The sequence below is a fragment of the Danio rerio genome, chromosome 18, assembly GCF_052040795.2.
Source record: "Danio rerio strain M-AB ecotype USA chromosome 18, GRCz13ab, whole genome shotgun sequence".
In the NCBI taxonomy this organism is placed as follows: domain Eukaryota; kingdom Metazoa; phylum Chordata; class Actinopteri; order Cypriniformes; family Danionidae; genus Danio; species Danio rerio.
Genome location: NC_141038.1, coordinates 27,378,760 through 27,406,071, shown reverse-complemented (window position 1 = coordinate 27,406,071; position 27,312 = coordinate 27,378,760). Strand labels below are relative to the sequence as shown.

General features: G+C 35.2%; 2 protein-coding genes and 1 long non-coding RNA gene across 6 annotated transcripts in view; 2 read left to right on the top strand and 1 right to left on the bottom strand.

Annotated features, from left to right (window-relative positions):
• LOC147839744 (uncharacterized) overlaps positions 1–27,312 on the top strand; it is a 512,229-nt gene that overhangs the window by 71,801 nt on the left and 413,116 nt on the right. The window lies entirely within an intron of this gene.
• The window catches only part of sema4ba (sema domain, immunoglobulin domain (Ig), transmembrane domain (TM) and short cytoplasmic domain, (semaphorin) 4Ba), a 160,450-nt gene that overhangs the window by 124,767 nt on the left and 8,371 nt on the right, over positions 1–27,312 (top strand). For all 4 annotated transcript variants that reach the window (XM_087292621.1, XM_087292620.1, XM_087292622.1 and 1 more), the window contains 8 exon segments: positions 1,515–1,626; positions 2,605–2,721; positions 5,696–5,853; positions 18,019–18,200; positions 19,540–19,690; positions 21,759–21,969; positions 25,905–26,020; positions 26,413–26,570. In XM_087292621.1, coding sequence (XP_087148747.1) covers positions 1,515–1,626; positions 2,605–2,721; positions 5,696–5,853; positions 18,019–18,200; positions 19,540–19,690; positions 21,759–21,969; positions 25,905–26,020; positions 26,413–26,570 — 1,205 coding nt within the window.
• Positions 5,407–15,485, bottom strand: LOC147839747 (uncharacterized). The gene is made up of 4 exons (XR_015515005.1): positions 12,826–15,485; positions 9,478–12,513; positions 8,882–9,104; positions 5,407–7,731 (listed from the first exon to the last, which is right to left on the bottom strand). It is a non-coding gene; the product is annotated as an uncharacterized LOC147839747 (long non-coding RNA).

Genomic DNA, 27,312 nt, shown 5'->3' with positions numbered 1-27,312 from the left:
ATCAGTCACATGTTTGAAATAACTTCTTTTTGTGCACAGATGTAGTTTCAAATCACAGAATGAGGAAGAAATTATTCTATTTCCTAGTGTTTAATACAGTAATTAAGGCTATATCGATTAGCATTGCTGAACCAAAATACCTCATGATGGCTCAAAGAATTTGGACAAATCATTTTTCCCCACATTTATGTGTTAATTAGGGTTGCCAGGTTTTCGCAATAAAACTAGCAATAAACTATTCCAATGGCCAGTCAAAACTATCCCAATGGCTAGTCAAAACTAGCCTAAAGCTTGCCCAATGACAACTTGAAACTAGTCCATTAGTGTAATAATAACAACTCATAATAGTCCACCACTCATTCATAAACACATATTTAACATGACTGCATTATGCATTATACATGGTTTCTTTGAAAATGACTGTATATTAGCATTTATAAATTATTCTGTTTTCATAAAAATCTTCTTACTTTAAGATTGACAGAACAGCTTGCATGTTTAATTTAATTTTAAATGTAATATATTTAAAAAATCTAAATTAAGCATTCCAGATTAAATTGTGAATCAACAGACTTTCTTCTGTAACTTACATATTCATTTTGGAGGTATTTTTAAGCAAATATCCTGGAGAGTCCTGCTGTCTGTTACCATGGAAACAAAAACAACTGCATGTGCCCAGGTCTTGTCTGGAGCCCCATGTACTCACAAAAGTATACTTATGCAGTACAATGTTTTACTATCCTTGCACAGTTTTTATCATTGGTAGAAAATACAATTGGTAGAGTAAAATATTTTAACTTAACCATATAATAATAATGAAGGCTACATCAAATTGTTAACCATCGGAATAAAAAAACAACCTGCGACAAGTGAATAAAACAGGCAAATTCCACAGGAAAATCACATTTTTTCAGTACACACAGGTCTTTATTGTATTATTGCTTGCTATATGTGTGTATTTATCCTCAAGGGCGCCCTCTAGCTTCTAATATGAATGAAACCAATATTATATTACGTGATCTATCCCTATTTTTGTTTAAAAAAAATTTAATTATAAAAAAGATAATACTTCTGTTTGAAGATACACTGGTTATTGAGGTTACTCAGTGGATACATATGAATCATTAAAATTATCATTATCACAATAAATACCGAAAAGCATTCCATATCCATCCCTAATTTGCTCATATCTATGTCCCTTATACTATGTCCCTATAAAGTCAAAAATGAAGAACAAGTCCATCCTGCCACAAACCTCCGTCCAAACATCCACTATTATCAGTATCCTTGGCCCACACACAGTCGATAGTACACACATCATGCCTTCGCTTTGAGTCTTTTCACTCTGTTCTTTCTATCTTTCTGGACTTATCGTAATAACATGATGTTCTGTTCAGCAAAATAAGGTCCTTGTTTAGATCTACGCAGGCAGTGAGCAGTCAGTATAGTTGATATAAGAGACAGTGCTGGCTGTCTTTACAAGATTGTCCTTGTGTCTTTTTTTTACCACCCAGAACACATCAAACTTTTCCCTGGTGCGCAATGAAGTGGGAGAAATAATGACTGAAGATGGTCGAAGCCGATGCCCCTATAACCCTGAATACAAGTCCACGGCCATCATGGCTGGTATGTGCTAGAAAAACACTGGTGTTTACAACGGATGCATGCATGAATGTATTAACCTAAGATGTATTCAGATGCATTCTTTTATTTATTTATTTATTTTTATAAATAAGATATTGCTGTAAACCAGTAACTATTGATATCCATAAAATAAAAATACTATGAAAGTCAGTGGTTACTGTTTTCAAACTTTCTTCAAAATATATTTTTGTGTGTGTGTGAGTTCAACAGAAGTATAAATCTCAGATAGGTTTGGAATAAGTGGAGTTATTAAATGATCACAGAATTGGCATTTTAGTCTGAACTGTCTCTTTAAACTTGTTTCTGGAGGGCCAGTGTAAACGTGTTCTTGTTTTTTACTTGCGTTCACATCTACCCAAGTAGAGTTCAAATGCCTAGATGTGTTATTGCTTTGCCTCTTTTATCAAGGATACACCAAGAGGTGACTTGTGTGAACTTGCAACAGCAGGTATCCCAGAATGCATCTTGAACCACCAATGGCAGAAAGAAATGTGAAAAACAGTACCTTTATTGACACAAAATGTACATTTTAGATCTTTTAGTGTGAGAATGTGGTTTAAAACTCAAAGCTGCTTTTTATTTATAAAGATTTTGAAAAGATTATTTGCAAATGTAAAGATATGACATCTAGATAGAAAGTGGTCATTCAGTGCTTATGTACTCCACTAAGAACAGCTTTACCTTGGCCAATAGCCAATGTTTGGTTTAATGAATCTATTATTTGTTCCCAGGTTTATTGTTGTGACAAAAAAAAAAAAAAAACAGTTAAGGTTTGCTATTAAGCAGGTCAAGTAAGGAGTTATAGTAACTTATAGCCAACAATACAAAGTGTTACTATTGAATAGTTTTAGTTAATAGCACTAGAATATATTTTTTTAAACCTATCTGTGCTAAAACGTTATGTAAAATGTAAAGTATATTTGCTAATTTGCTTTATTAATGTCTGTTTTTTTCCTTCAGATGGAGAACTGTATGCTGGCACTGTCAGTAATTTCCAAGGAAACGATCCCATCATTTACAAAAGTCTTGGCCAGGGCACAGCACTAAAGACTGAAAACTCACTGAACTGGCTTCAAGGTAAGAGCCATATCAACTATTTCCCCTTTTAATAGAAAGAATTCAGCAAAACTTTTATCATTTTTTTGCTGTATTTGAAAGCAAAAAGGTCCATATTAATCACTAACTTGCTACAGCTGAAAAGGTGCAAACATCTCTGACTTGTTTGTTTCCCTCACTGTTGTCACTCACAGTACATGTACAGTAAACAGCTTAGGAACAATATTTATTGGAAAACAGTATAGAAAAACACTTGACTAAATAAATATATTTTCCCAGAGATGGGTTGTGGCTAAAAGGGCTTCCGCTGTGGCGACCCCAGATTAATAAAGGGATTAAGCCGACAAAAAAATGAATGAATGAATGTATAAATATATGTTATCTCCAGATCTTTGTATTTAATGTTTATTGAGTGGCTATAAAAAGGTGCACGGTCCAAAGTGATACAATAGGCAAAGGTGATTAAATGAAGTCCTTATAATTCTTTTAAGCTCAAACATACTTTCTTTTTATATACATTGGACTTACTGTAAATTGTGTCTCACAAAAACAGTGTTTTTTTATACTTAATTTTGCTATATATTTTATAATTTTATATACACATATCATTTATTCACATTTTTGAATGGACAAACTTTTTAATTTAGTTTTTAAAATGTTTTTTTGTGCTTTTGTCATTTTTATCAGTTCCTTTTTTTGTAATTTCAGATTTATTACATCTATTTTTCACTCAATATAAAGAAGTGATTGAGAAATGGTTTGTGATTTGTAGTAAACATAAAGAACTTAATTTAAAGAACATACTGCAAAGCAAGCAAGTAAATAAGTGCCCTGAAGTACCACTGAGAAACCATTTTGTACAGTGGCCGGGAAGTGCAAAACAACATTTCAAAGTGTGAAACACTTTTACGAGGCTCGAGACAAATTTACATTTTGGAAAACATTTTTATCTATTATAAGACACAATTACACAGGAAAAACAAAGCAAATTTACATTTTAGAAAAATATGAACAAGATACAAAACACTTTTACCAGTCCCTAAATAAATTTACAATGACAGATTTTTTTACAGAAAGGGAATGTAGCACACAACGTAAGTGACAAAGTGAAAGGTGTTGTTGTCTTTGGTGGAGAGCGTGGTAAATTCATGTTGTGGAGTACATGATGTAAATAAAGTTTATGGTGACCGAACATGGACTGCAGTCGAAGGATGTTTTTCCTATTTTATGGCAAACACATGAGCAGCTTAACACAGTTTTGCTTTGCGTTAGGTTGGTGTTTGGAGTTTCTAAAGGACGCAAACCAGACGGAAACACCAGACATTATGTATCAATTTGTTCGATATTTTAACGAGGGCCATGCGTATGCTCTAATCGTAGGCATGATGTCAAGTCTACACGGTGTAAACATCTGCTTGAGGACTCTTAAAAGTAAACTGAACGAAGTTGGTGTTACGGTTTAACTAATGACCCTTTCCAGATGTAAACTATTCATGTTTGCAGATTGGCTCATTCATCACTTTTTTGAAGTAACAAAACATGCCCATACCAAATAAAGTGTCTTATTACTTGGTGTCAGTGTCATTGTAAACATTATTGATTTTAATATTTGTGTTACAGAACTGTATATGACCAAAATTAATGTCAAGAAATAATTATAATTTACATGTCATCAACAGGATTCGAACCCAAGTCAAAAAGTTCAGCACAAGTTTTAATGGACCTATCTAACTGAGCAATATTAATAGTCAACTAATGCTGTGCTTTGATTGGACTGTGTCTACAAAGTCACACATGACCTGATATTTTCCGGTGTGTGGTACATTCCACGTCACTTCCGATGTGTGGTAGATTCCCTTTCCGTAAAGAATCTGTCAGTGTAAATTTGTTTCGGGACCCGTAAGTGTTTTGTGTCTTGTTCATTTTTTTTCTAAAATGTAAATTTATTTCATCCTTGGTAAAATTCGTTTTTCCTATGTTGTGTCTTATGTTGTGTCCATTGTGTCTTATGATAGGTACAAATGTTTTCCAAAATGTACATTTGTCTTGAGATTCGTAAAAATGTGTCTTAAAAAGTATTAAAAGTTAAATAAATTTATTAAATAAATCAATGTAGAGAAATTAAAGGCCCTTAAAAGTATTAAAAAGTCTTAAATACTATTTTGCAAGATAATTATTTTTATATAATTTTTGTTTATGCAATGTATAGTTGTATGCTCAAATTTGCCTGAATTAAATCTGCGAATATTAGGATGCTGTGTAGTTTATGAAATCAGTGAAATCCTACTAGATTTGCTGCTTTGTTTACTGCAGTTACAGAGGCAACAGCATTATTTCTGCAGTTCTATAGGTGCCACCCTGCTGAATTGGCTAGATTTAACAGATTTTTATTCAGTATAGAATTAATGTTTTAGTTTTGGATTAATTTCTTACAGTAATATTTAGTTAATATACTGTAAGGTAAAATCTTGCCATGTGTTTCTGGTTGAAAAGTAGTTATAAGGTCTTCAAATGTATGGAAAGAGTCTTAAAAAAGATCTTAAAAGCCATTGATATGAACTCTTTGATTCCTGTATATACTCTGTTCACATTTTGTAATGTTGTTTTGCACTTTCCAGCCGCTGTAATTTTGGCACAAAAACTAATTTTTCATGTAAAGCAAGCCTAGAGAGAACAAAACAAATCAATTTAGTGTGAGTTTTTACAGTCAAACCCTTCTCGCTTTACTAAAGAGGACTGAGTAACAGCTTAATATTTTGCCATAAGTGGCAAAGTTGATGAAAGCCACGTATGCAAAATCAATACAGAGCACTTTGATAGTGTAACAAAAGATCTTCTGTTAGTAATTACAACGGAAGATTGTCATGTAAAAGGAGTTTCAGGTGAACCAGTAGCTATATTTAAGATGTAAAATCCACATTACTTACAAACACTGCAGTCTCGCTGTACGGTCTGCGGCTTGGATTGACATTTGTTTTTATTTTTTTCCCCACAGACCCCGCTTTTGTGGGCTCAGCCTACATTCAGGAGAGTTTGCCCAAAGGCAATGCAGTGGGCGATGATGATAAGATTTACTTCTTCTTCAGTGAAGCAGGAAAGGAGTTCGATTTCTTTGACAACACTATTGTGTCACGCATCGCTCGCGTGTGTAAGGTGAGGGACATTTCAGCGTAAACACAATGTCAAAAGAAGCTGAATGAGGGCCTTTCTCCCTACAGCAATAACCAAACTGCATATATGTACACACACTTATACACCCCACAAAGAAGTGAAAGTGAATACATGCCCTCATATGTATGTGCGTGTTAATATTAGTGCGCAAATGTGGGACAGAGAGAGTGTGTGTGTTCACATGGTCGTGTGATCGCTTCATGGGTCACACCAAAGTGAGAGAGGTCCACTGCCTTTCAGAGAGATTAGGAGGCTTGTGTTTCAAAGACGCATTCCTCAATGCAGAGTGCTCCTTTTACTTGGTCCGACTCCAGTTCTTATCAGTGCTCAGCAAATATTAGCATTCATCCATCGACTTGAGGGGCCGCTGAAAATACACATTACACACACACATGCATAAAACACACGTCACTTGCAGCTCTTTTCAAATGGGTGAGGAGTGAAACAAGTGGCTCTTCAAGAGTCATTGCTTCAAATGATTCAATAAAGTGACTGATTTATTTAGAAATAAAAAAAAAAATCTGTTTGAGTTAGTTGTTCAATTATTTACTCGAACCGTACGGTTAATTGAATCATTCAAGAAAAAATTAAGATATTTTATGACTCATTGAATCATTGCCGCAGTCGATTAGGTCAGACACTGATTCACTAAATGACACCCCTATTAAGGAGTCACTGGATCATTGATTAGGTTGATTTGTATAAAAGATCATTAGGAATAAAACAGGTGATTCTTTATGACTTAGACATTGAATCACTGCTTCAAATTGTTCAGACTAACCACTGATATACCCAGAAGTGAAACAAGTATCTCTCTGCATGTGGCAGTTATTGAACTGTGCACTCAAACGCTGAATCCACTGAATCATTTTATAAAAAAAGTTACTCTCTTCTTCAAACCACTGATTCAGTCATTAAATCACTGATTCAGTTCAATTCAATTTAGGATCTAAACAGCTGTCTCTTTATTTAATAAATCATTAAATCACTTCATCAAATGGTTTAAATGTAACTGAATTATTCAAAAATGAACTAAGTAACTGTTTGCACTGTAAAAAAATTGTTGCCTTAATTTGTTTTGTTAACTTTCTAATTATCTCAACTTACATCAATCCAACTGACTAAAATATTAAAATAAACTTTGTATTACTTAAAAAATGAGACGAAGCAACATTAAAATATCTGTTGTCTTGACGTTTGTCATTTTTTTACAGTGTATGAGTCACTCAAAGGATTTGTACAAACCACTGATTTATTTAGAATCTATGTGATTGTAATCTATGATTGAGAAGGGCTCTATTTTAACACTCTAGGTGCAAAGTCTAAAGCACATGGTGACCGAATCCACTTTTGCTATTTTAAGGAGAGAAAAACACATTTTGTGCTGCGGTGCATGGTCTAACAAGGTTGTGCTTATTCTCTTAAGGAGTTATGGGTGTGTTTTGAGCATAACGTGCATTAAACCTATCAGAGTCTCATCTCACATTGCCTTTAATAGTCAGTTGTGTCAAGCCATGGCGCATTTGCTATTTACATGGCGAGGTTTGAGAGGTGGGAAAACTGAATGCTTTACTTGTAAGAAAACAGTCAAACAGACCGCAGTGCAAGAATAAAGAACGAGTCTCCTCCATTCAGCCTCTTTACTTTTACTTTTTACTCCCTTTCTTTTTTAGAATAAGGAAACTGTGGTAACTCACTCTACTGAAGACATCCATTAGCCTACATATTTAATTTTGTTTGTTAAGCTGAAAGATTTGTTTTAAACTTATTTCTAAATTCTGTTATAATTTCCAGCAAATGAATAAATTCACATTAATAACAAAGTGTGGTCAAAAAACTGAGATATATCCAAACCATAGACTGTAAAATATATGGACGTAGTATCCGTGACGTCACCCATAGGTTTCTAAAGAGCGCAAAAGAAGCCACAAGTAGGCGCGGCCAACCGTCGCCATTTTGTTTGCGCGTCATCACACCCACGGCGGGATACCAAACAAGGGCAAAGAGGCGGAGAGTGAGCGGAGCTACAGACGCATACTGCATTTTGCTTGGACCTGGTTCAGACACCTGGTTTACTTTGGGAGAACGCTTAATACTTTATCACTTGTGACTCGTTTGTATTCTGACCACTTGTGCTTGGTTGTATACTATATCAATAAAGTGTTTAGTCTTTTAAAAACACTGCTGTAATACATTGAGCCACTAAACATTGTTCTTATGACGTTTCTCAACAGGAGGAAAACGCGAATTACATCCAAACACTTCAGATATAGTCTGTGTTAGTAAATGCAGGACTATTGATGAAATCCAGCATAACACTGTATGACAACACTTCAGATGACTGTTCTACAGTTCACATCTAATCAATCTGTCAGATTCTGGAGTGCATTACAGCTCTAAATATAAACGATAAATGATCTTAAATAAAACAAATACATGTATAGAGATGGTATATAAGTATATAACTTTACTCACATGGGAAACGGAGGCCACGTGAATGGTTTGTGAGCACAATTAAGTTCACTCAGCATGCCATGCCATCAAATAATTGTAGGAAACAAGTCCAAAAGGCAGTTGACTGTGTAAAGCCACATAAAACAACACAGAAATACGATAAATATGCCGAGTTCAGTGGCTAATCTGCCGGATTCAGCTGAGGTGACGTAACGGCTACCAGCGAGACCTAGCTGTCACTCAAGTGGCCACGCCCTTAATTATGCAAACTTAATATAAAGGAAACGGATGAGTTATAAAAAAATTCACCCCCCTCACCGTTGTCATGAAGGGTAATATTAGCTGTATTAACCAAAACCTTTTTTTGTACCAGGCTGTAAACACCTATTTTTCTGCTGTAAAGTTGGCCATTCTAACAGTGGGCTCAATTGAAATTTGCTCTGTTTTGGAGCCAGGAGCGGCCAGGACTAGCGGAATTTCGGATGAATTGCAGTTTTAGTTACTTCCGTATTGGCTTCCTGAGAGAGAGCGGGAGGTTGCCGCTTGATCCAAACACACATCCTATTCTTATGCCTAATATGGTAAAAACCACCAAAACAGGTGGACAAAGCTTGTTTTTATTAAAACAAATATAAATATCCATATAATAAATAATACTGCTAAAGATAATAACATTATACAAATGCAAATTGTCATAAATAAACTGAAAAAGCCCTTTAAGATAAGGTAGTGGTTTTTATATTTATGTAGAGAGTAATAATTTTTGTACCATTTTAATTCTTTTGGTCCCACTTCATATTAAGTGGCCTTAACTAATATGTACTTACATAGGTATTAATAGTTTGTTACAATGTACTTATTGTGTAAATACATGTATTTACTGTGTACTTACGCTTGATTAAATACATGTATGTAGTTACATCTGTAGTTAACTTTTGTAATTACATTTGTAAATACACTGTTGACTATCCCTTACACCTTAACCCACCCTTAAACCTACTCATGCCACCAAACCTGTCCATAACCCAACCTCTATCCCAACTCAAGAGCACCACAAGTGTTCTCAAATACATTATAAACACAGTAAGTACATTGTATTTATTTTTTGATGTAAGTACATAGTAGTTAAGGCCACTTAATATAAAGTGGGACCATTCTTTTTTTTTTATATATATGTACAGATATTTGTGAATTGCTGTAAAGCCTTTTGTATATTAAGCAATGTGTAAGCATTGCACCTTCATAGGTGCATAACTAACATGCACTGCACTTGACTTTAGACCAGCTTTCAGTTGGCCAGTGGCGCAGTCTGTTTCAGTTCCTCAAATTAGCAACACGAAAACAATGCGCCTTAACACACCTCCTTCATAGACCAGGACACCCATGAGTCCAAAAGGTGGTGCAAATGGATTTGCTATTTAAACAATGTGGTGAAAAACATGAAGATTACTGTTGCACTGCTCTGAAAATAGCAACAAATACCGTCATACATGTCTTGTGCCTTATTTAGCCAGGTCTATGATACAGCCCAATAAGTTGAGTCATCTATGAATAAAACAAGTTAGTCTCTTTATTAGTACACCATTGAATCATTCACACAGTCAATTCAAACAACCAATTTCACACAAGATAATCCCCTGTCTGAGAGAATTATTGAATAATTGATTACACTATTTCCTTCGAACCACCCCTTCTTTTAGGATGAAAACAATCACACTGCGAGTTGTTTAATTATTCCCTCCATCGATTTATTTGAAACATTGATTCAAGAACATCAGACAGCTTTTTTTAGAGAAGCAGAAATAGACCAACTAATTGTCCAAAACTTATTTGAGTGTTTCATGAAAGACAAACATTTTTATCGGAAATGTTATTCTGACAGTACTTACACAATCCAGAGTACACAATTTTAAATTGCTGTCAACTGAGAAAAAAATTGCATCCAGATGGTGTCTTTAAAAACTCTACTAGCTATGACTAGCTGTGCTACGTATGCTAACTTTGGCTTCTTGGTATTTTCAAACTTGGTGATGACAGTGACGAATAGAAACATTCACCGATTGCCATGTGGCTCATTCACGAAGGCTTTTCGAACCAGCTTCACTAAGCATAATTAACTAATGCTTTCCGTTTTCACACCAGCTAATTTACAAAGTGGCAGCCGATAGTAGGTTCACGCTCTCCTGTCTTCCTGCCTTGTAATATGAATTATCACACAGGCTGCATGAAATGCCTCCTGACAGTTAAATAGTTGCCATGCCAGGGGAATGTGGCCTGCTTATTTGCATCCAGTACCTTAAACATTATCCCAGGTTCCCTTTTTAGCATGTCCCATATTCCCTCTGCCAGATCCACTGGAGTTTAATGCATGCATTTTCTCGGTATTGTACTTTATCTCATCTTATATAGTAAACAAATGTAATGACTCCTGCAAAGCCCATTAGTTGACTTAATTATTGTGTGTTCTGTGATGCAACATGCAACAAAGTAATGAACACAGCCCAATGCGCAAGTCCTTTCCTATCACATCTTTGCCTTTTCTGAAATTTAATTTCCTCTGCTTGTGCTCTTCATCTCAAAGCAGTGTGTTTGTGCGCAAGGGAGTGATCTGAATTTTAAAGAGAGTCTTTACGTTGCCCTGTCTGACCCTGTCTGATCTGAATGCTGCATGATCGGGGTGCAACATCTGCAAGATTCATTTGCCTTCTTGTCTTGCTTCTGAAGTCTGAGAACGGCGCTCGCTCGCTCGCTCACTCTCGGATTTTGGTTTCTTTTCTTTTTGACTTCTATCTCACCTCCAATCAAGTGTCACTTTAATATGGATGCTGGTGCACTTTTGCACTGATGACCATGTCAAATTCCAGTGGAAACTGTGATGCATGTCAGCCTATCCGTTTACGTTCTGCAACAGTTCATTATTGTTTCAAGATTCTTTCTGAGTAGCGCCTGGGGTTTGGATTTGAAAGCGTACCATATCGTTTACACTCAGAATGACAATGAGCAGAAGCTGTAATCCTTTGATTTCAAATTTGGAGTGAATGGCAAATAGTATGTGGAAGCTGGTGCAGTGCTTTCCTTGGATTAATTAGACTTTCAGGGTAATTACAAGCAAATATTACATATTTACAAATTTTTTTTGTCATTTTTGGCTTTATTATGACAGGTCAGTATATTGACAGAAAGTGAAGATGGAGAAAGAAGGGAAAAGTGTGTGATTCAGAAATCAAACTCATTGAATTTTTCATTGATGTCTGGAATGTTTTCCTCCGAAAAGATATTTACTAAAGGCTGGCTCACACTGTGCAATTAATATTATTTTTTTATAATCCTGAATGATAGTAGCATGTCAGACTGCACGAACATGGCTCCCATGATGTCACACTGTAAAATCTCAGCTGTCATAAAGTCAGACTGAACGACAATGAAGACGAGCCAAACATGAAAGAAAACTTTTGTTTGAGTTTGACGTCATCCATTATTTATAATGACACTTTCATTATCCTGTGTTCTGAAATGATTCCTCACAGCTAATGTAAACAATCTGTTGTGGTAATTTTGCACATAGTGTGTCAATAATGAAACCTGAAAGAAAAAAAAAAAAACAGTTTTGACATTTCCCCCGCTGTCATTTAAATTGTCGCATGGATTGCATCATCAAATTCTGCGCTCCTAATAGTTGTCACACTGCAGAAAAGTGTCTGAATCTTCTGATACCGCCAGAGCTTCATCTGAGGAAAAATCTGATCGCAATGAGCACTAAGCGGCTGTCTATGAACATGTCAAACCAATGATTAAAGATCACTGATTTTAGCCAAGGAATTTTTTAGGCAAAAAAACCCCCAAATTTGTCTGAATGACAAAATCGTGGCTGAAAACTCACAGTGTGAGCAGGGCTTTAGTCAACTATTAGTCAACAACGTATTGTATTGGCTATTCAACATTAACTCATTTATTAAGCAGAATGCATTTGATAAAACTTCTAGTCACAGATTAGCTTAGTATTTTTATATGATGTAGTGTAGAATAGGGCTGGGTGATAAAATGGGTATCGATATTAATTTAAAAAAATGATTCTGTATGTAGTTTCATTAAGAAGGCTATAGTTTTGTTAAATTGTGGCTGCTGAGCGCGCGCCTTTTAAGCAGTGCCACTAAGCTTAGAGTGTAAGTTTGTAATTTCCAATGAAGGCTTGCGACTTGCATGACATGCATATGGGAGTGATGCGCACATGTTGTGTAAGCGGTGCACACGTGAACCGCATGCATTTTCCAGCAGCACCTTGTTGAAAACATCTGATCTTTTCTAAATGACGCGAGCGCACCACAATTGATGTACTGTCAGTAGAACTAACCAAACGGCTTTACGGCAGACTAATTACCTCAGACAAACACAGCGCATCCAAACACTGCAGTGCTTTTTACTTTTCTCCATAAACTTGAATCGGAGCTGCAGCAAAGATTTGTCCATTTGAAATCCTCTGAAAAAAAGGTTGATGGTCACCTAGTTATGAGAGATGCCAGGGGAGCGCGAGTGCAAAGCCAGTTATAAATGGTCAAGGAATCCACACGCTTGTCACTTCATGTCAGAATAACAACACATGCGAATATGAGTGCCGTATAGCAGCAGTAAGGAGATTGTTAATTTAAAAAAAGGATTTAAGGATGACGCCAGAGTGGCTTTTTGGTTTCTTTTCTTGTGCATCACAACCACTAGTTCCCCATCTGTAAGATTTTTTAGCATAGGGGCTAATATAGTCGTTCAACTTCACAATTTGTAATGCTGCAATATGTATTTGAATAATGATGGCTGGTTCCTTTATTTGAAAGCTCAGATTTGATTATCATAATTTGTGTTGTTGACAGAGTTTGAGGTATCATTATTATTCACACCTTAAAGCTTGCTTTGATTGTTCAGTATTTACTCTTTGCACACACTTTGTAACATTTTATTCATCAAGTTTATGAGTCTCTTCAACACTTATGTTTAATTTATTATGAAGAGATCAGATATTTTGTTTAAATATTTTAGTTTTTGACCATTAAAACTATTTGCTTTAGTAATGTTGGTAAATTAAAATAAAGTGGTTAAATAACCAAAAAAAATCCTAATATTCCTAAATGTACTGTTAAAAAATGTTCAATAATTATTTATATCAAATGATATGAAACATGATATTGTAATAATTTTATTTGCAATATCGCCCAGCCCTAGAGTAGAAACAATACGATACAATCTTTATGACCATCATGGATTATTGAGAAAAGTACAGTAGCCGAGAGAGCTCAATCACGCTCCAAGTAAAAAAAAAAAAAAAACACTAACACTTACAAATTAAGAAAACATCTTTCACATTTTGACAACACATGCAAATTCTCACACATGCAAATGTTATCAGAGGACCTCTCAGATCTCTGACAACAGCGCCAACTCTAAAATGGAAACAATTTTTAGGGTCCCCTGACACTTTTTGAGCTATTTGTAACACATTTCTAAATTTGCATGTGTGTGTGTTGTCAAATTGATCAGGATGTTTTTTCAATTTGTTAAGAGTTTTTCAATTTGCATGTGATTTTTCAACTTTCAGCAGTTTGACTGAGATCTCCACAACACACCATAGCTCTAAAATTGCTCAAAAAATAAATCGTTAAGAAATAAAAGAATCCACAGAACAACAATAACATAAACTAACAAAGAAACTGTTTTGTTGGAATCAGTTTCAAGGCATTTCTTACCCCAGCAAATGAACAATAAAAAAATTGATTAGCCCATCAGAATCCATCCTGATTTTAATAGCTTGAGCATTTAAAGGGGCAGATGGCAAAACTCTTGCATGCTCTTAGATGTCTTCCAACCATATGCAATGCTAAAAGATTTCAGCGAAAATACATTTGTACGTCCACACCAGATACAACACATAAATAATAAAATTGCATTAAAGGATTTTTGATTCTTGCCCCAATCCCAATTAGGGCTTAGCTTTAATATATTTCAAGGAAAGGATCTTAGACTTGGGAAATCAAACTATTAAATTACCTATTTAATGATGTAAAAAGCATGTGGCCTTCAGCTGTAGTTTCACATGGCCAAAACTCTGCTGTTCAATGAATATAGGAGTTTCCCTTTAAAAGATTTTATTGGAATGTGTTGTTGCCGTCCTGCTGGTAAAGGAAGGCGTTGCCCTGCGTGCTGGATTACAATAATATTATAATTAGAGGAAACTGATTTTCTTTGGAGAACAGCTGAGATGGATGAATAAATATGGTGCTATGGGGAGCTCTGCTTTACGTACCTCTGGCTGTCGTTCAGGCCATGTGTACTTCACATTTGTCTGTTTCTCTGTCCTGCTTTCTTTGCACAAACATCTTGGCTTTAATTTTATCTCTCTAGTCATTTGTTTTTTCAGGTGTTCGTATGAAGTTCAGCTTGAAGCTGCCTTAAAAAAACAAAAAAATATTTAGTTGATTCATGGTGTGGCTTTGTTCTTCTTTACCTGTGTCATAGGGTTTATTATCCTGCATCCCTTTTTTTGTAATTTATGATTTTCTAAATGTCTTTTTCTCTTTAGATCATGTTGGCTATTCAGTTTTATACTAATATTTGTGTTACATTTAGTTCAACTTGTCTTCGGCAGTTCAGTAGTGTCTTTGTAGACATACATGAGCACTAAATTTGGCTTGAACTGAAACGCATATAAGAAAGGTTTGTTTATGAAAAGAAGATTTAGACTTATAATCACAAAAAAAGCTTTTTTTTACTTAAAAGTTTTGTCTGGTTTCTAGTATAAATATCTGTAAATACCTCAATTAGGAACCATTTTATTGACATGTAAAAAATAAATAGTTTTAATTTTTAAAAAGAGTCAAAATTAAGCAAGATTTTCATTAAAACACGCAAAATAATCTGCCAATGGGGTAAGCACAATAAGCCTGTTTTTAGATTATTTTGCTTACTCCACTGGCAGAATATTTAGTTAGTTTAAACCCTTTAACTGCCTCTCTCCCAAATGGTTGCCCATGTTTTGACTGTTTTAAGTAATGACTGTTAAAGTCATTTCAAAAATGACTGTTTTAAATAATGGTTTACACACATAGCATTGTTAGTTTACAAAACAAAAATCTAGCAAACATAATCCTGTTGCACTACTACACTTGTTTTTTGTTGTTGTTTTTTTTTACAATAAAACCAAAATCAACAAAAAAACAACAACAACAAAAACCAAGAAAAGATGTTAAATGAGAATCTTCTGAATTGTCTGAAATATTTTCTTTCTTGAATATTTACACACTTCATACTTTCAGATTTTCCATTGTATATGTAATAATTCCAGTACTTTTACCATAAACTGACATATTCTAACCATTTGGTATAGGTTGATATTTTAGAAATTATGGGATGTGTGTTGAAAGTTATTTAGTAAGTATAACGTATATAATACCTATGTATATAAAACAGAAGGTAGTGCTGTTGCCTCACAGCGAGAAGGTTGCTGGTTCGAGCCTCGGCTGGTTCAGTTGGTGTTTCTGTTTGGAGTTTGCATGTTCTCCCTGCATTTGCGTGGGTTTCCTCCGGGTGCTCCGGGTTCCCCCACCGTCCAAAGACATGCAGTACAGATGAATTGAGTAAGCTAAATTGTCCGTAGTGTATGAGTGTGAATGAGTGTGTGTGTGGATGTTTCCCAGAGATGGGTTGCGGCTGGAAGGCCATCGGCTGCGTTAAAACGTGCTGGATAAGTTGGCGGTTCATTCCGCTGTGGCGACCCCGGAATATAAAAGGGACTAAGCTGAAAAGAAAATGATAATATATGTCATTTTAAAACAATATATATATATATATATATATATATATATATATATATATATATATATATATATATATATATATATGTTATTTAAAAACATGGTACCTCTACTCTAAATAAATATCTGGTCCACTAGCCATCAATTGAGGGAGGAGGAATTTAAAAACCTAATTGCTTGAGATAATTAATGATAATTAATTCCTATTTCTTACACACCTGGGAACAAAATATCGATGACCTGATGGTAATAATTGAAAGGTGTTTGATAAAGGATGTCTCTCATTATTGACAATCATAAAAGTCTTATTTATTACTCTCTCTTTGTATATACTATCAGCATATGCATAACAAGACTTGCATAACAAATCAAATTTTTTTGCTTGTTTTGAAAATGCTTCTAAATTTCTGAATGTTTGGATGTTTGGACTAGAAACAAGACAAAATCTCTAAGTAAGAAAGGCATTCTTTGCATTGTACAACATGTATTTTCTTTTTCTTTTCTTAAAGAGATAAAAAAAGTCCTCACCATTTATTCACACTCAAGAAGTGTCTTTCTTCTGTTGAACACAAAACAAGATGTTCTAAACTAAGAATGTTGGGGGGGGGGGGGGGTGTAAGGAGCCACAGACATTAAAAAAAAACAAAAACACTATAAAAGTCAATAGTAGTTTTTTTTTTTTTTTTTTTAATCACAACTATATCTTTATTTTTGTTCAACAGAAGAACCAAACAACAGGTTTGAAACAAATGGGATGAGTAAATGATTGTTTTTTTTTTTTTTGGTAAAACTAACCATTTAAGTATTATGTTACATTAAAAGCAAAACAGATGCATAACTTTATCCACTAATGGGTCAATTCTCATAACTGGCTGTTCTCTCTTCTAACGGACATTAAATCCTTAAATTATCTTTGCTTATAAGAACCAGAGTCAAAGCCTTCCTCAGGGCCCCAATCAGAAAAAACACATTGCTCTACTCACTTAATGCACAACATGTGATAGAGGCTGCAGTCCCTGTCCAATTCTAAATCTTTACGTAAGAGAGTATGTAACAGATTTCGCTCAATGTTGATCAGCCTTTCCATTGGCAGATGCACCAGTTTGTTGGCACAGTCAGCAGCCTTTAGTTCCCTCTTGTGGTCAAAAATTGTCATAACAAGTCTTTGCATAATATGTTCATCTTGTTGCATTCACACTTAAAGCTTAACTAAAGATTTCATGGGAAACAAATTATTTTAGCCCAATAAAAAAGCTTATTCAACTTTTTTTTTTTTAAATCAGTTGAATTTTTAAGTGTTATATAGTTTTTTTTTAAATTATGAAATATAAACATGTTATTACTTACTGTAATATTTATTCTTATCGAGTTAGTATAGATAAGTAATGATATTGTATGAGGTAAACATTATTATCAATGTTTTATTATTAATTAGGTATCACTTTATTTTAATGGCCCCTTAAGCGCATTTTGTTGAATTTAAGTTACATTGCATCTACATGCCAACTAATTCCCAATAGATTATAAATAGACTTTTAGGTTTGGGTTAGGGTTGGAGTAAGCTGACGTAGTTAGAAAGTATCTTATAATAATTAGTTAAATGTGTTGAAGGAGCAGTATCAACAGATATTAAGCAAACAGTCTACTAATACTTAAATGAGGAGTAATTGGCATGTAGTTGCAATGCAACTTTTAGTCAACATATTGTGCCATAGGGACCATAAAAATAAAGTCTTACCATTATTTATAGTTACTAAGATATTAAGTTTAAGTGCATCTATGACAAAAAAAAAAAATTGAGAAATACTGCACAGTGAAATCACAGAATTGTATAATAGTAAATATTATAATATAACAGTAAAATAACCCTTATTTCTCTATCTATGTATTGTCACAGGGTGATAAAGGTGGAGAGAGGGTTCTTCAGAAGAAATGGACGACCTTTCTGAAAGCCCAACTCCTGTGTTCACTGCCTGATGATGGCTTCCCCTTCAACATCATCCAAGACATGTTTGTACTGACGCCCAGCAAAGAAGACTGGAAGAAAACCATGTTTTATGGAGTCTTCACCTCACAGTGGTAACATATTACGCTTTATTATGCTACAGGATGTTTGTGTTACTTAAACCTTTCAGAAAGAAATTCAGTTTCCATTTCAATTATTGAACCCTGCCTGGCACTCAACCAGACTCCTTTTGCTGTACTTAGAGTGGGAGTTGTGGCTATTGATTGGAGTGCATTAACATAGGAGCAAACCATACAGGACAGGCAGGAGATGTCAGAGAGACTCAGAATAGCCTACGCACCTGTTATGTTAAAGACATATTTGCATTTTGTGTTCAGTCTGATTTTTGAGGGTCTGTAACTGTGTGTTTAAAGGGACAGTTCAACTAAAAATATTTATTCACTCTCTGTTTATTCATCCTCAGATAATTATAAACTATAGGGTAGCACGATATATTGCTTCAGCATCAAATAGTACATTGTGAATATCTGCAATAGTCTCAATGTGGGATCTGAAATATTGAATTTATATGTTGGGATTATAGTTAAGCACAAGCCATAACTCAGAAAACAGGGGATTTGTGGAACCACTGCAGAAGTATAGGAGCGTGAATGTTTATTATTCGCATTTGTTTTAAACCCTCCTGTTGTCTTATAATTCTATATACACCATTCATTCACACCGCCAATTTAGCCAGCATATGTTTTACACAACAGATACCCCTCCAACCGTAACCCAGTTCTCGGAAGCATACATATGCTCTCACATTCACACACTAAGGCCAATTTTGTTTACCCAATTCATGTACACTGCACGTCTTTGGGCTATGGGGGAAACCAGAGCACCCGGAGAAACCGGAAACCAGAAACCCATGCAAACACAAGCAGAACATGCAAATTCCACACAGAAATGCCAACTGGTCCAGCCTAGACTCAAACCAGTGAACTTCTTGCAGTGAGGTGACAGTGCTAACCACTGAGCCACCGTGACACCCCTGATTATAGTTTATTTATTATATTTTAAGCATGATTCACTTCCCTACAAAATCATTTCAATCAGTCTAAATTAATCACTTTCCAAATATTCATATTGCAATAAAGTCAGATAGCAATATCGCATAATGCAGAAATAAAATATATATACAGTTGAAGTCAACTGTAACTAGGCAAGTAGGTTTTTATTCTAGCCAAAGAGAAAAAAAAGAAGAAAAAAATCAAAGGGGGCTAATAATTTTGACTTCAACTGTATATTGCAATTTTTCCATTATTGTGCAGCACTAGTATAAACCTTTATGAGTTTCTTTATAGAGTGAATGATGTGTTTTAAAGTAGAGAAACAGTTAGACAGACTCAGCATTGTTTAGGGACTTTGCATATGAAGACTGAATGCAATGAATGCTGTGTTCGTGTGCAGGTACAAAGGTGCTTCAGGGAGCTCAGCTGTATGTGCTTTCACTATGGACCAAGTTGAAGAGGCGTTTAATGGACGTTACCGGGAAGTTAATCGCGAGACGCAGCAGTGGTACACCTACAACCATCCAGTGCCAGAACCCAGACCTGGAGCCGTAAGTAATAATATATTAGCCTCCTTAAGAAATTATATTCCTCAACTGGTTACAGAACAAACCACTGTTGTCCAATGACTTGCCTAATTACCTCAAATTAATTAACCTACTTACGCAAACCAATTTAAAGGCTTAACAAGGTTAAGCTGAACACTAGTATCTTCCAAAATAACTAGTAAAGTATTATGTACTGTCATAATAGCAAAGACAAAAGAAATTAGTTAATAAAACTATTATGTTTTAAAAAATATGTTAGGGGATATATTTTGGGGGAATCAAATTAAAAATATTTGAAAAAGAATTAAAATTTTACCAGAGTGCTAATGATTTTGTCTTCAGTATATATACAAACACAGACACATTTGGCATTAAAACTGTCATGATTAATGAAAAAAGGAAAGACAGGACATGATTGTGTACATTTGAAAATGACTGGATCAGTGACATTTGCTACTGCAAAAAAAAAAATAAATCAATTAATCAATAAATAAATGATGTGCATGGATATGTTTTCTAACACACACAACAAGTCTGTAATACTTCTACTAATAATACTAATAACTAGAAAATTAAAGTTCATAGACAAACTTTATGGTGACTTGAAAAAGCAGAGTCTGAAAGTTTGAAGTAGTTCAAAGTTTAAATAACTGAAGTAGTTTTTAAGAAGTTTGAAGTTATAACTATAGCATATTTCTAGTATGGATTGACATGTTTCTTGCTAGGATGTTGATGGTGGTTCTGAGTGGTTGTTAATGTGTCGCTAAGTGGTTGCTAGGGTGTTCTGAATGTTTGTTAGGGTGTTCTGAGTAGTTACTAAGGTGTTGCTAGATGGTTGTTAAGTTGTTCTGATTAGTTGCTAGGCAGTTGCTAACATAAATTAGCATGGTTCTAGCAAGTTGCTAGCATGTTTCTAGCCTAAATTAGCATGTTTGTATGAATTGGTTTGTTAGTATGTCCAATGTAAAGTCAATCCCTACTGAAAAAACAGCTTAAACCAGCCTAGAAAAAAACAGCTTAAACCAGCCTAGAAAAAAACAGCTTAAACCAGCCTAGGCTGGTTGGCTGGTTTTAGCTGGTCGACCAGGCTGGTCCAGCTTAAACCAGGCTGGTCAAGCTGGCTTTAGCTAGATTTAGCTGGTCATTTACCAGTCTGACCAGCTAAGACCAGGCTGGAAATAGCTGGAAACCAGCCTGGAAATGGCCAAAACCCCTCTAAAACCAGCCTGGTCGACAAGCTAAAACCAGCCAACCAGCCTAGGCTGGTTTAAGCTGGATTTTTCAGCAGGGATGGCATGGCAGTTTTTTTTTTTTTTTTTTTTCATAATGGAAGTATATGGGACAGTTGCTAGAGTCCCGTAAGTGGTTGCTAGGGTGTGGCTAGTTAGTTGAAAGGTCATCAGTGATTGTCAGATCGGTAGTCTGAGTTAAATGAGCCTAACTTAAGTCTGTATGACAGGCTGGTGCAGTTATGAGGTCACAAAGTTCTGTCTATTGTAAAGTCAATGGGACTTTTCCAAATATTCCGGGACAGTTTTCAAAAAAACATAAGTCGGATCAGTTAGAAAAGATAAAACAACTTAATTCAGTATAGTTTGGCTTAATTCAGTTCAGTTAGTTTTAGGTTAGTTTGGTGGTCATAGTATGAACGGCATAAGAGGAGATGCGTTCCTAAAATAGTCTATGAAGACGGAAGAATAATAACATAGTATAATGTAGTATAACAGTATATTGACTTTCTCAAGCCACCATAATAACAAAAACAGGAAATACATTTTTGTAATGATATACAGAAAAAATATATATATTGGCGATCAGTTCCAATGAAATTTCACGCTATCAGAATCTAGCCCAGAGCTTATTTGACCAAGAGTTTGGGTCATCTGAGTATTTTCTGAAAAACTTTTCAATAAAATTCATCTGACTTTGGAGTTTGTGTTGAAAGTTAGATTGATTTGTATTCACTCTGCTACCAAATACCAAAGGCACCAAATATCACTGAGTCAGAGATGCCATGAGACAGGCAAAGACACAGTTTTTGAGGCATCTTTTTTTCCCCATCTTCCCACAGTGCATCACTAACACGGCCCGCGCCCAGGGGATCTCCTCTTCCCTGCACATGCCTGATAGAGTCCTGAACTTTGTGAAAGACCACTTCCTCATGGATAATGTGATTCGCAGTCAGCCTCTGCTGCTGAAACGAAATGTGCGCTACACGCAGCTCGCTGTGCACAGAGTACAGGCTCTCCACAAGACCTATGATGTGCTTTTCATTGGCACAGGTGAGCTCTTACACCACCACACATGCATATGCAGCTTAACACTCCGAGCATATTCAATCTAAGTTTATTTGTATAGAGATTTTCAGAATAATCATTGTTCCTGGTCAGCTTTAAGAAAGGTGCATGTTACATTAATCAAAATCAAAGAGTGGACAGTACAAGGTGTCAAGCATGTAGATGGTTAATCTGTACAGTTTTACAATCTAATGCACTTTTATAATTTGTTTACATATTTAATTTATTTTCAATCATATTGTTGATCATTACAATAATTGAGAACTAAATTTGAATATAGCACAGACAGTCCTGTAAAACTAGGCTAGGCTTGACCTAATACTTACTGTATGGTTCTCAATATTAAGCTTGCCAGATTGAGATATGATTTAACTTCTTGTTTAGAGCTTGTGTAAAGCCCATTATACAGTACACCTGAGCAAATCTGATGTCATACTCAATCATACATAATCAATCAACTTTTAATTTATATAGCACTTTACAACAACCACTGTTGACCAAAGTGCTTTACACAAGTAAAAGCAAATTATACACACAACAGAAAAGGAGACGATGCAAAACAGTACAAAAATATCAATACAATCCAACAAGCATTAAAACATAACACAATGTCAGTACTATGCATTAAAAAGCCAATTCAAACAAGTGGGTCTTAAGCTCAGTAGGAAGGGTATTCCAGAGTTTAGGAACTGCCTCTGCAGAAGAGCAATCACCCCACTGCTTGTATCTTGACCGAGGGATACACGCAGAAATTGGTCAGCAGATTGCAGAGCTCTGCTGGGTTTGTGCATTTGCCAAATTTTGCATAAATAAATAGGAACAAGGCCAATTATGGCATTAAAAACAGACATCAAAATTTTAAAATCAATTCTCAACTTAACAGGGAGCCAGTGCATGGAGTAGAGAATTGTTGTAATGTGTTCACTTTTCTGACGGTTAGTTAACAGATGTAATTGATGAAGACATGACTGGTTAACTCCAACATAAAGTGCATTACAGTAGTCCAAACACGAAATAACAAAAGCATGGATGCTTTCTCAAGATAAACCTTGCTCAGGAAGGGCTTGACTTGAGAGAGAAGGTGAAGCTGAAAAAAAATCGTGCTTTAATCACGGAATCAATCTGCTTATTAAATTTTAGACTACTGTCTAGTCTCACACCCAAGTTTTTTACCACATAACTGAAGCGAGGAAACTGAGCCAGATGCACTGGAGATGAAATGGTTGACCTCTTAGAATTGACAGACAGAATACACTCTTTCATCTTCATTTAGGCAGAGAACATTTTGTGACAGCCATATCCTAATATCATTAAAACTTTTGCTAAAAGAATCAAGTGAATCTAAAAAGTTTGGTGTAACAGAAATATAAAACTGTACATCTTTAGCATACAAATGAAAAGAGACATTGTGGTTTAAAATAACTGAACCTAAAGGCAGCATGTACAAAGAGAACAAAAAAGGGCCCAAAATGGATGCCTGAGGCACACCACAGGTGAAAGGGGTGGCAGGTGAAGAGAAGTCACCAACCTTAACTGAAAAACTGCGACCAGTTAAATATGAGTTAAACCCGTCTAACACAGATTCTTGCCCCAATCTACATTAGAGCTTAACTATAAGAGATTTCAAGAACTTTAAACTTGGGAAATCAAACTAAGAAATCAAGCAACATAGTAAAATATAATCAACAAAGAAAATGTAGATGAAAACTGTAAATGAAAAATTTATTGAGTGTAGTCCTCACTTTAAAATAACAGATACTGTACATCTCTCTGTATTAAGGCTAAAACACTGCTTTATTTATTTATTTTATTTTATTTATTTAGATCTACTTATGTATGTTTGTACTTTCATTTTAGCTTCCTTTTATTTATTTTATTTTACTTTCCAAAATGAATCCTCACTTCACTTAACACATTTACAGTAGTGCTTGTTAACACATTTTTAATGATTATTGAATGAATGATAATGCTTTGTCTCATTATTTCATCTTCATTCTCAAGTAGCAGGGTATTTACAGCTACTGGATATTTCTGTCTGTTCGCATCCCGTACTTTTGTGTCCCCTGGCAGGCATAGTCGTAAACTGCGGTTCTACCTAAAAACATGTTCTTAGGCCACCTTTGCACATGACATTTGGGCCCAATCCCAATTCTACCCCTTATCCCTTCCCCTTCCCAAAGTGTCCCAATTCTCTTTAGCTTAAAGGCGTGGGGCTATGGGGAAGGGGTGAATAGCCCTTCGAACGAAGATTTTTCAGGAGCACACTTGAAACCAAGGGGTAAGAAAATTTCCCAGAATGCACCTGCCACAACGGCAGTATTGCTGAACCCGGAAGTAAGGAGATCCACAAATTAGTATTTTTTGTCATTATTACAAATTTTTATGACAGAAAAACACGTTTTCAATATATTCATAATCGCGTTCATGTTTTACCGTCATGCTTTTTTTTAAAAAATGCTAAATTTCACGTTCTATAATCCCTAACTCCTGTACCCACAACATTGACACTCGAATACCCTGTCAGTAATGTCTAGTGGCTGGGAATGAGCTTTTTACAGTGTCTGCTATAATGTTAATGTTGTTTTTGGTGTGTTTACATTGATGAATATGGCCACTGTCTAAATACACAGTACAGTTACGATCTTATTGCCACATTATATTGTTATGATAACATAATATATGCCTTCAGTTATTTCCTGAAGATAAATATTAATAAATAACACAATTTGAATAACTATAGCATTCACGATCGTCTGATCTCACATGAAGCAGGAGATTGCGATGATGTGTGCAGGTGGTGTAGTGCTGTCCCAATTCTTAAGGGAAATTTTTAAAGCCCTTCCCCTTAACCCTCAGTTTTAAGGGCCAAGGGGAAGGGGAAGGGGAAGGGGTAGGGGTACAAAAATAGAATTGAGATTGGGCCTTGGACTTGACTGTCAGAATACGCCCCCTTGTGGCTGTCCCACAGAATTGTCAGTTTTGTCATGCACCATGGGAAAGAAGCTGTTCTCGCAGTGTTCGAAATAAAGGAGTGCAAAAGCAAGAGCCTTTGTTCTTCATGAGTTCACTATTGTTAAATGGATGAATACTAGAAACTCATATAGCACTTAAAATTTTGGGGTAATTGTGGAAACAACATACAAATTATCTTTTTTTATTACTCGTTTATAAATAGAATTTAATTTTTTAATGTAGACTTATTTCTGATTCGAAAAATAATGAAAAAAGTACCATTTCTTATCTGGCGTGCACGGACCTGCTTGGACAACACTGTAATACATCTCTTCATTTGTACTTCGTTTAATATTCAGTACTAACATATCCGCAGCTTAAATCGAACCCGAATGTTCCTCATATGGAGATAATCGAAATTCCATGCAGCTCCCTCCATTGGAACTAAATGACTTTCGGTCTGTCGCTTGTCGTTTGTCGAGGCTTTACTCCTTTAGTGCGGCAGCGGTATGACTCGCGACAGTAATGCTCCTTTTAAAGTATCACCCACTGTATATTCTGTTTATAAAGGTACACTTTTTAAAACTCAGTAACAAAATGTGAACCACGACCTGAAGGTGCAGATTTTTCCAGTTAATAAGATTGAGAATTTATCAAAAGCTCTTTTACTTGCTTGAAAATTATCAGAGGGCAGAAACCAATTAGTAGATTTTATAACAGGATTTTCAGCATTCTATTGATCATTTAGAGGCCTTAAAATGTATGCATCAAATAGTGCGTAGTACAAAGAATCTTGTTTTTCTTCCAGCTTCAAAGAGTTTCATGAGTTCTCTTCATTTCCCACTAAGCTAGACTTCATTTCTTAGCCTTGCTGAATGGCAACAAGCCACTTTCCACTTGCAGCATGTCAACAAAATGACCCAAGCCCTCAAGCACATCATCTCACATCAATTTGGCTTATGTTTTAGATGACGGCAGAATCCACAAAGCCATCAACGTTAAAAACAAGATGTATATCATTGAAGAGCTGGTGATTTTTCCTGAGCCTCAATCCGTGCAGCACATCGAACTGGATGATGAGAAGGTACTTCATTTTCTTCTTAAACTCATTTACATTCTTTGTACTTGTTATGCACACTAGAGAACGTAATGCTTTAGTGAAATGACTGCATGGCCGACAAAGAGACCCTTCAGCTGTAGAGATACAGAGGCCTGGAAAGGAGATAATTGCGTCCATGTTTTCTCTCTTGGGAAAAGCGAACAGATGGGAAACAAACAGTGTCTGCTCTGTCTATATTGTACTCTGTCTATGCGTTACACTGTAAGAACTATTTTAAAAAGGATTAATACCGCTTTCACTGCAATTATCATCTATTAGCATTTACTGTATGTGTACCAAGCTGCTTTCTGCATTGGAAGTATGATTTTTTGTTTTAAGAAGGTGTCTCATTTCTGTTTTGTTTGCATTTCCTACAGGGACTGTTGTTTGTGTCCAGCTATTCTGGGCTGGTGGAAATCCCTCTTGCCAACTGCTCTAACTACCAGAGCTGTGGAGAGTGTGTGCTGTCTAGAGACCCATACTGCGCCTGGACAGGGAAGCAGTGTTCTAATGTCAAGCATGCGTCCTCTAAGAGGTTAGTATTTTTATGTTACTTGTTGAACTACTGCATTCACACCAATCAGCATACCAACAAGTTTAGAAAATTCATGAATGCAAGTACCACAGGAAAAAAAATCTACTAATGAGTCTAACATTATTTTAAAACAAATCAGTTTAAAAATATTGAAAAAAAAATTTAATGAAAAAAAAAATCATTTATAAACCTCAGAGTAGGTTATTCATTTAGATACAGTTGAAGTCAGAATTATTATCCCCTTGTTAATTTTTTCCCCAATGTCTGTTTAATCGAGAGAAGATTTCTTCAACACATTTTTAAACAAATAGTTTTAATAACTCATTTCCAATAACTGATTTATTTTACCTTTGTCATGATGACAGTAGATAATATTTTACTAAATATTTTTCAAGACACTTCTATACAGCTTAAAGTGACATTTAAAGGCTTAACTAGGTTTATTAGGTTAACTACGCAGGTTATGGTAATTAGACAAGTTATTGTATAACAATGGTTTGTTCTGTAGATAATCTGAAAAAATACAGTTTAAAGGGGCTAATAATTTTGATCCTAATATGGTTTTAAAAAATAAAAATCTGCTTTTATTCTAGCAAAAATAAAAAATAAAACAAGGTAGACTTTCTCTAAAAGAAAAAATATTATCAGACATACTGTGAAATAATTCTTTCTCTGTTAAACATAATTTGGGAAATATTTAAAAAAGAAAAAAAATCAAAGGTAGCTAATAATTCTAACTTTA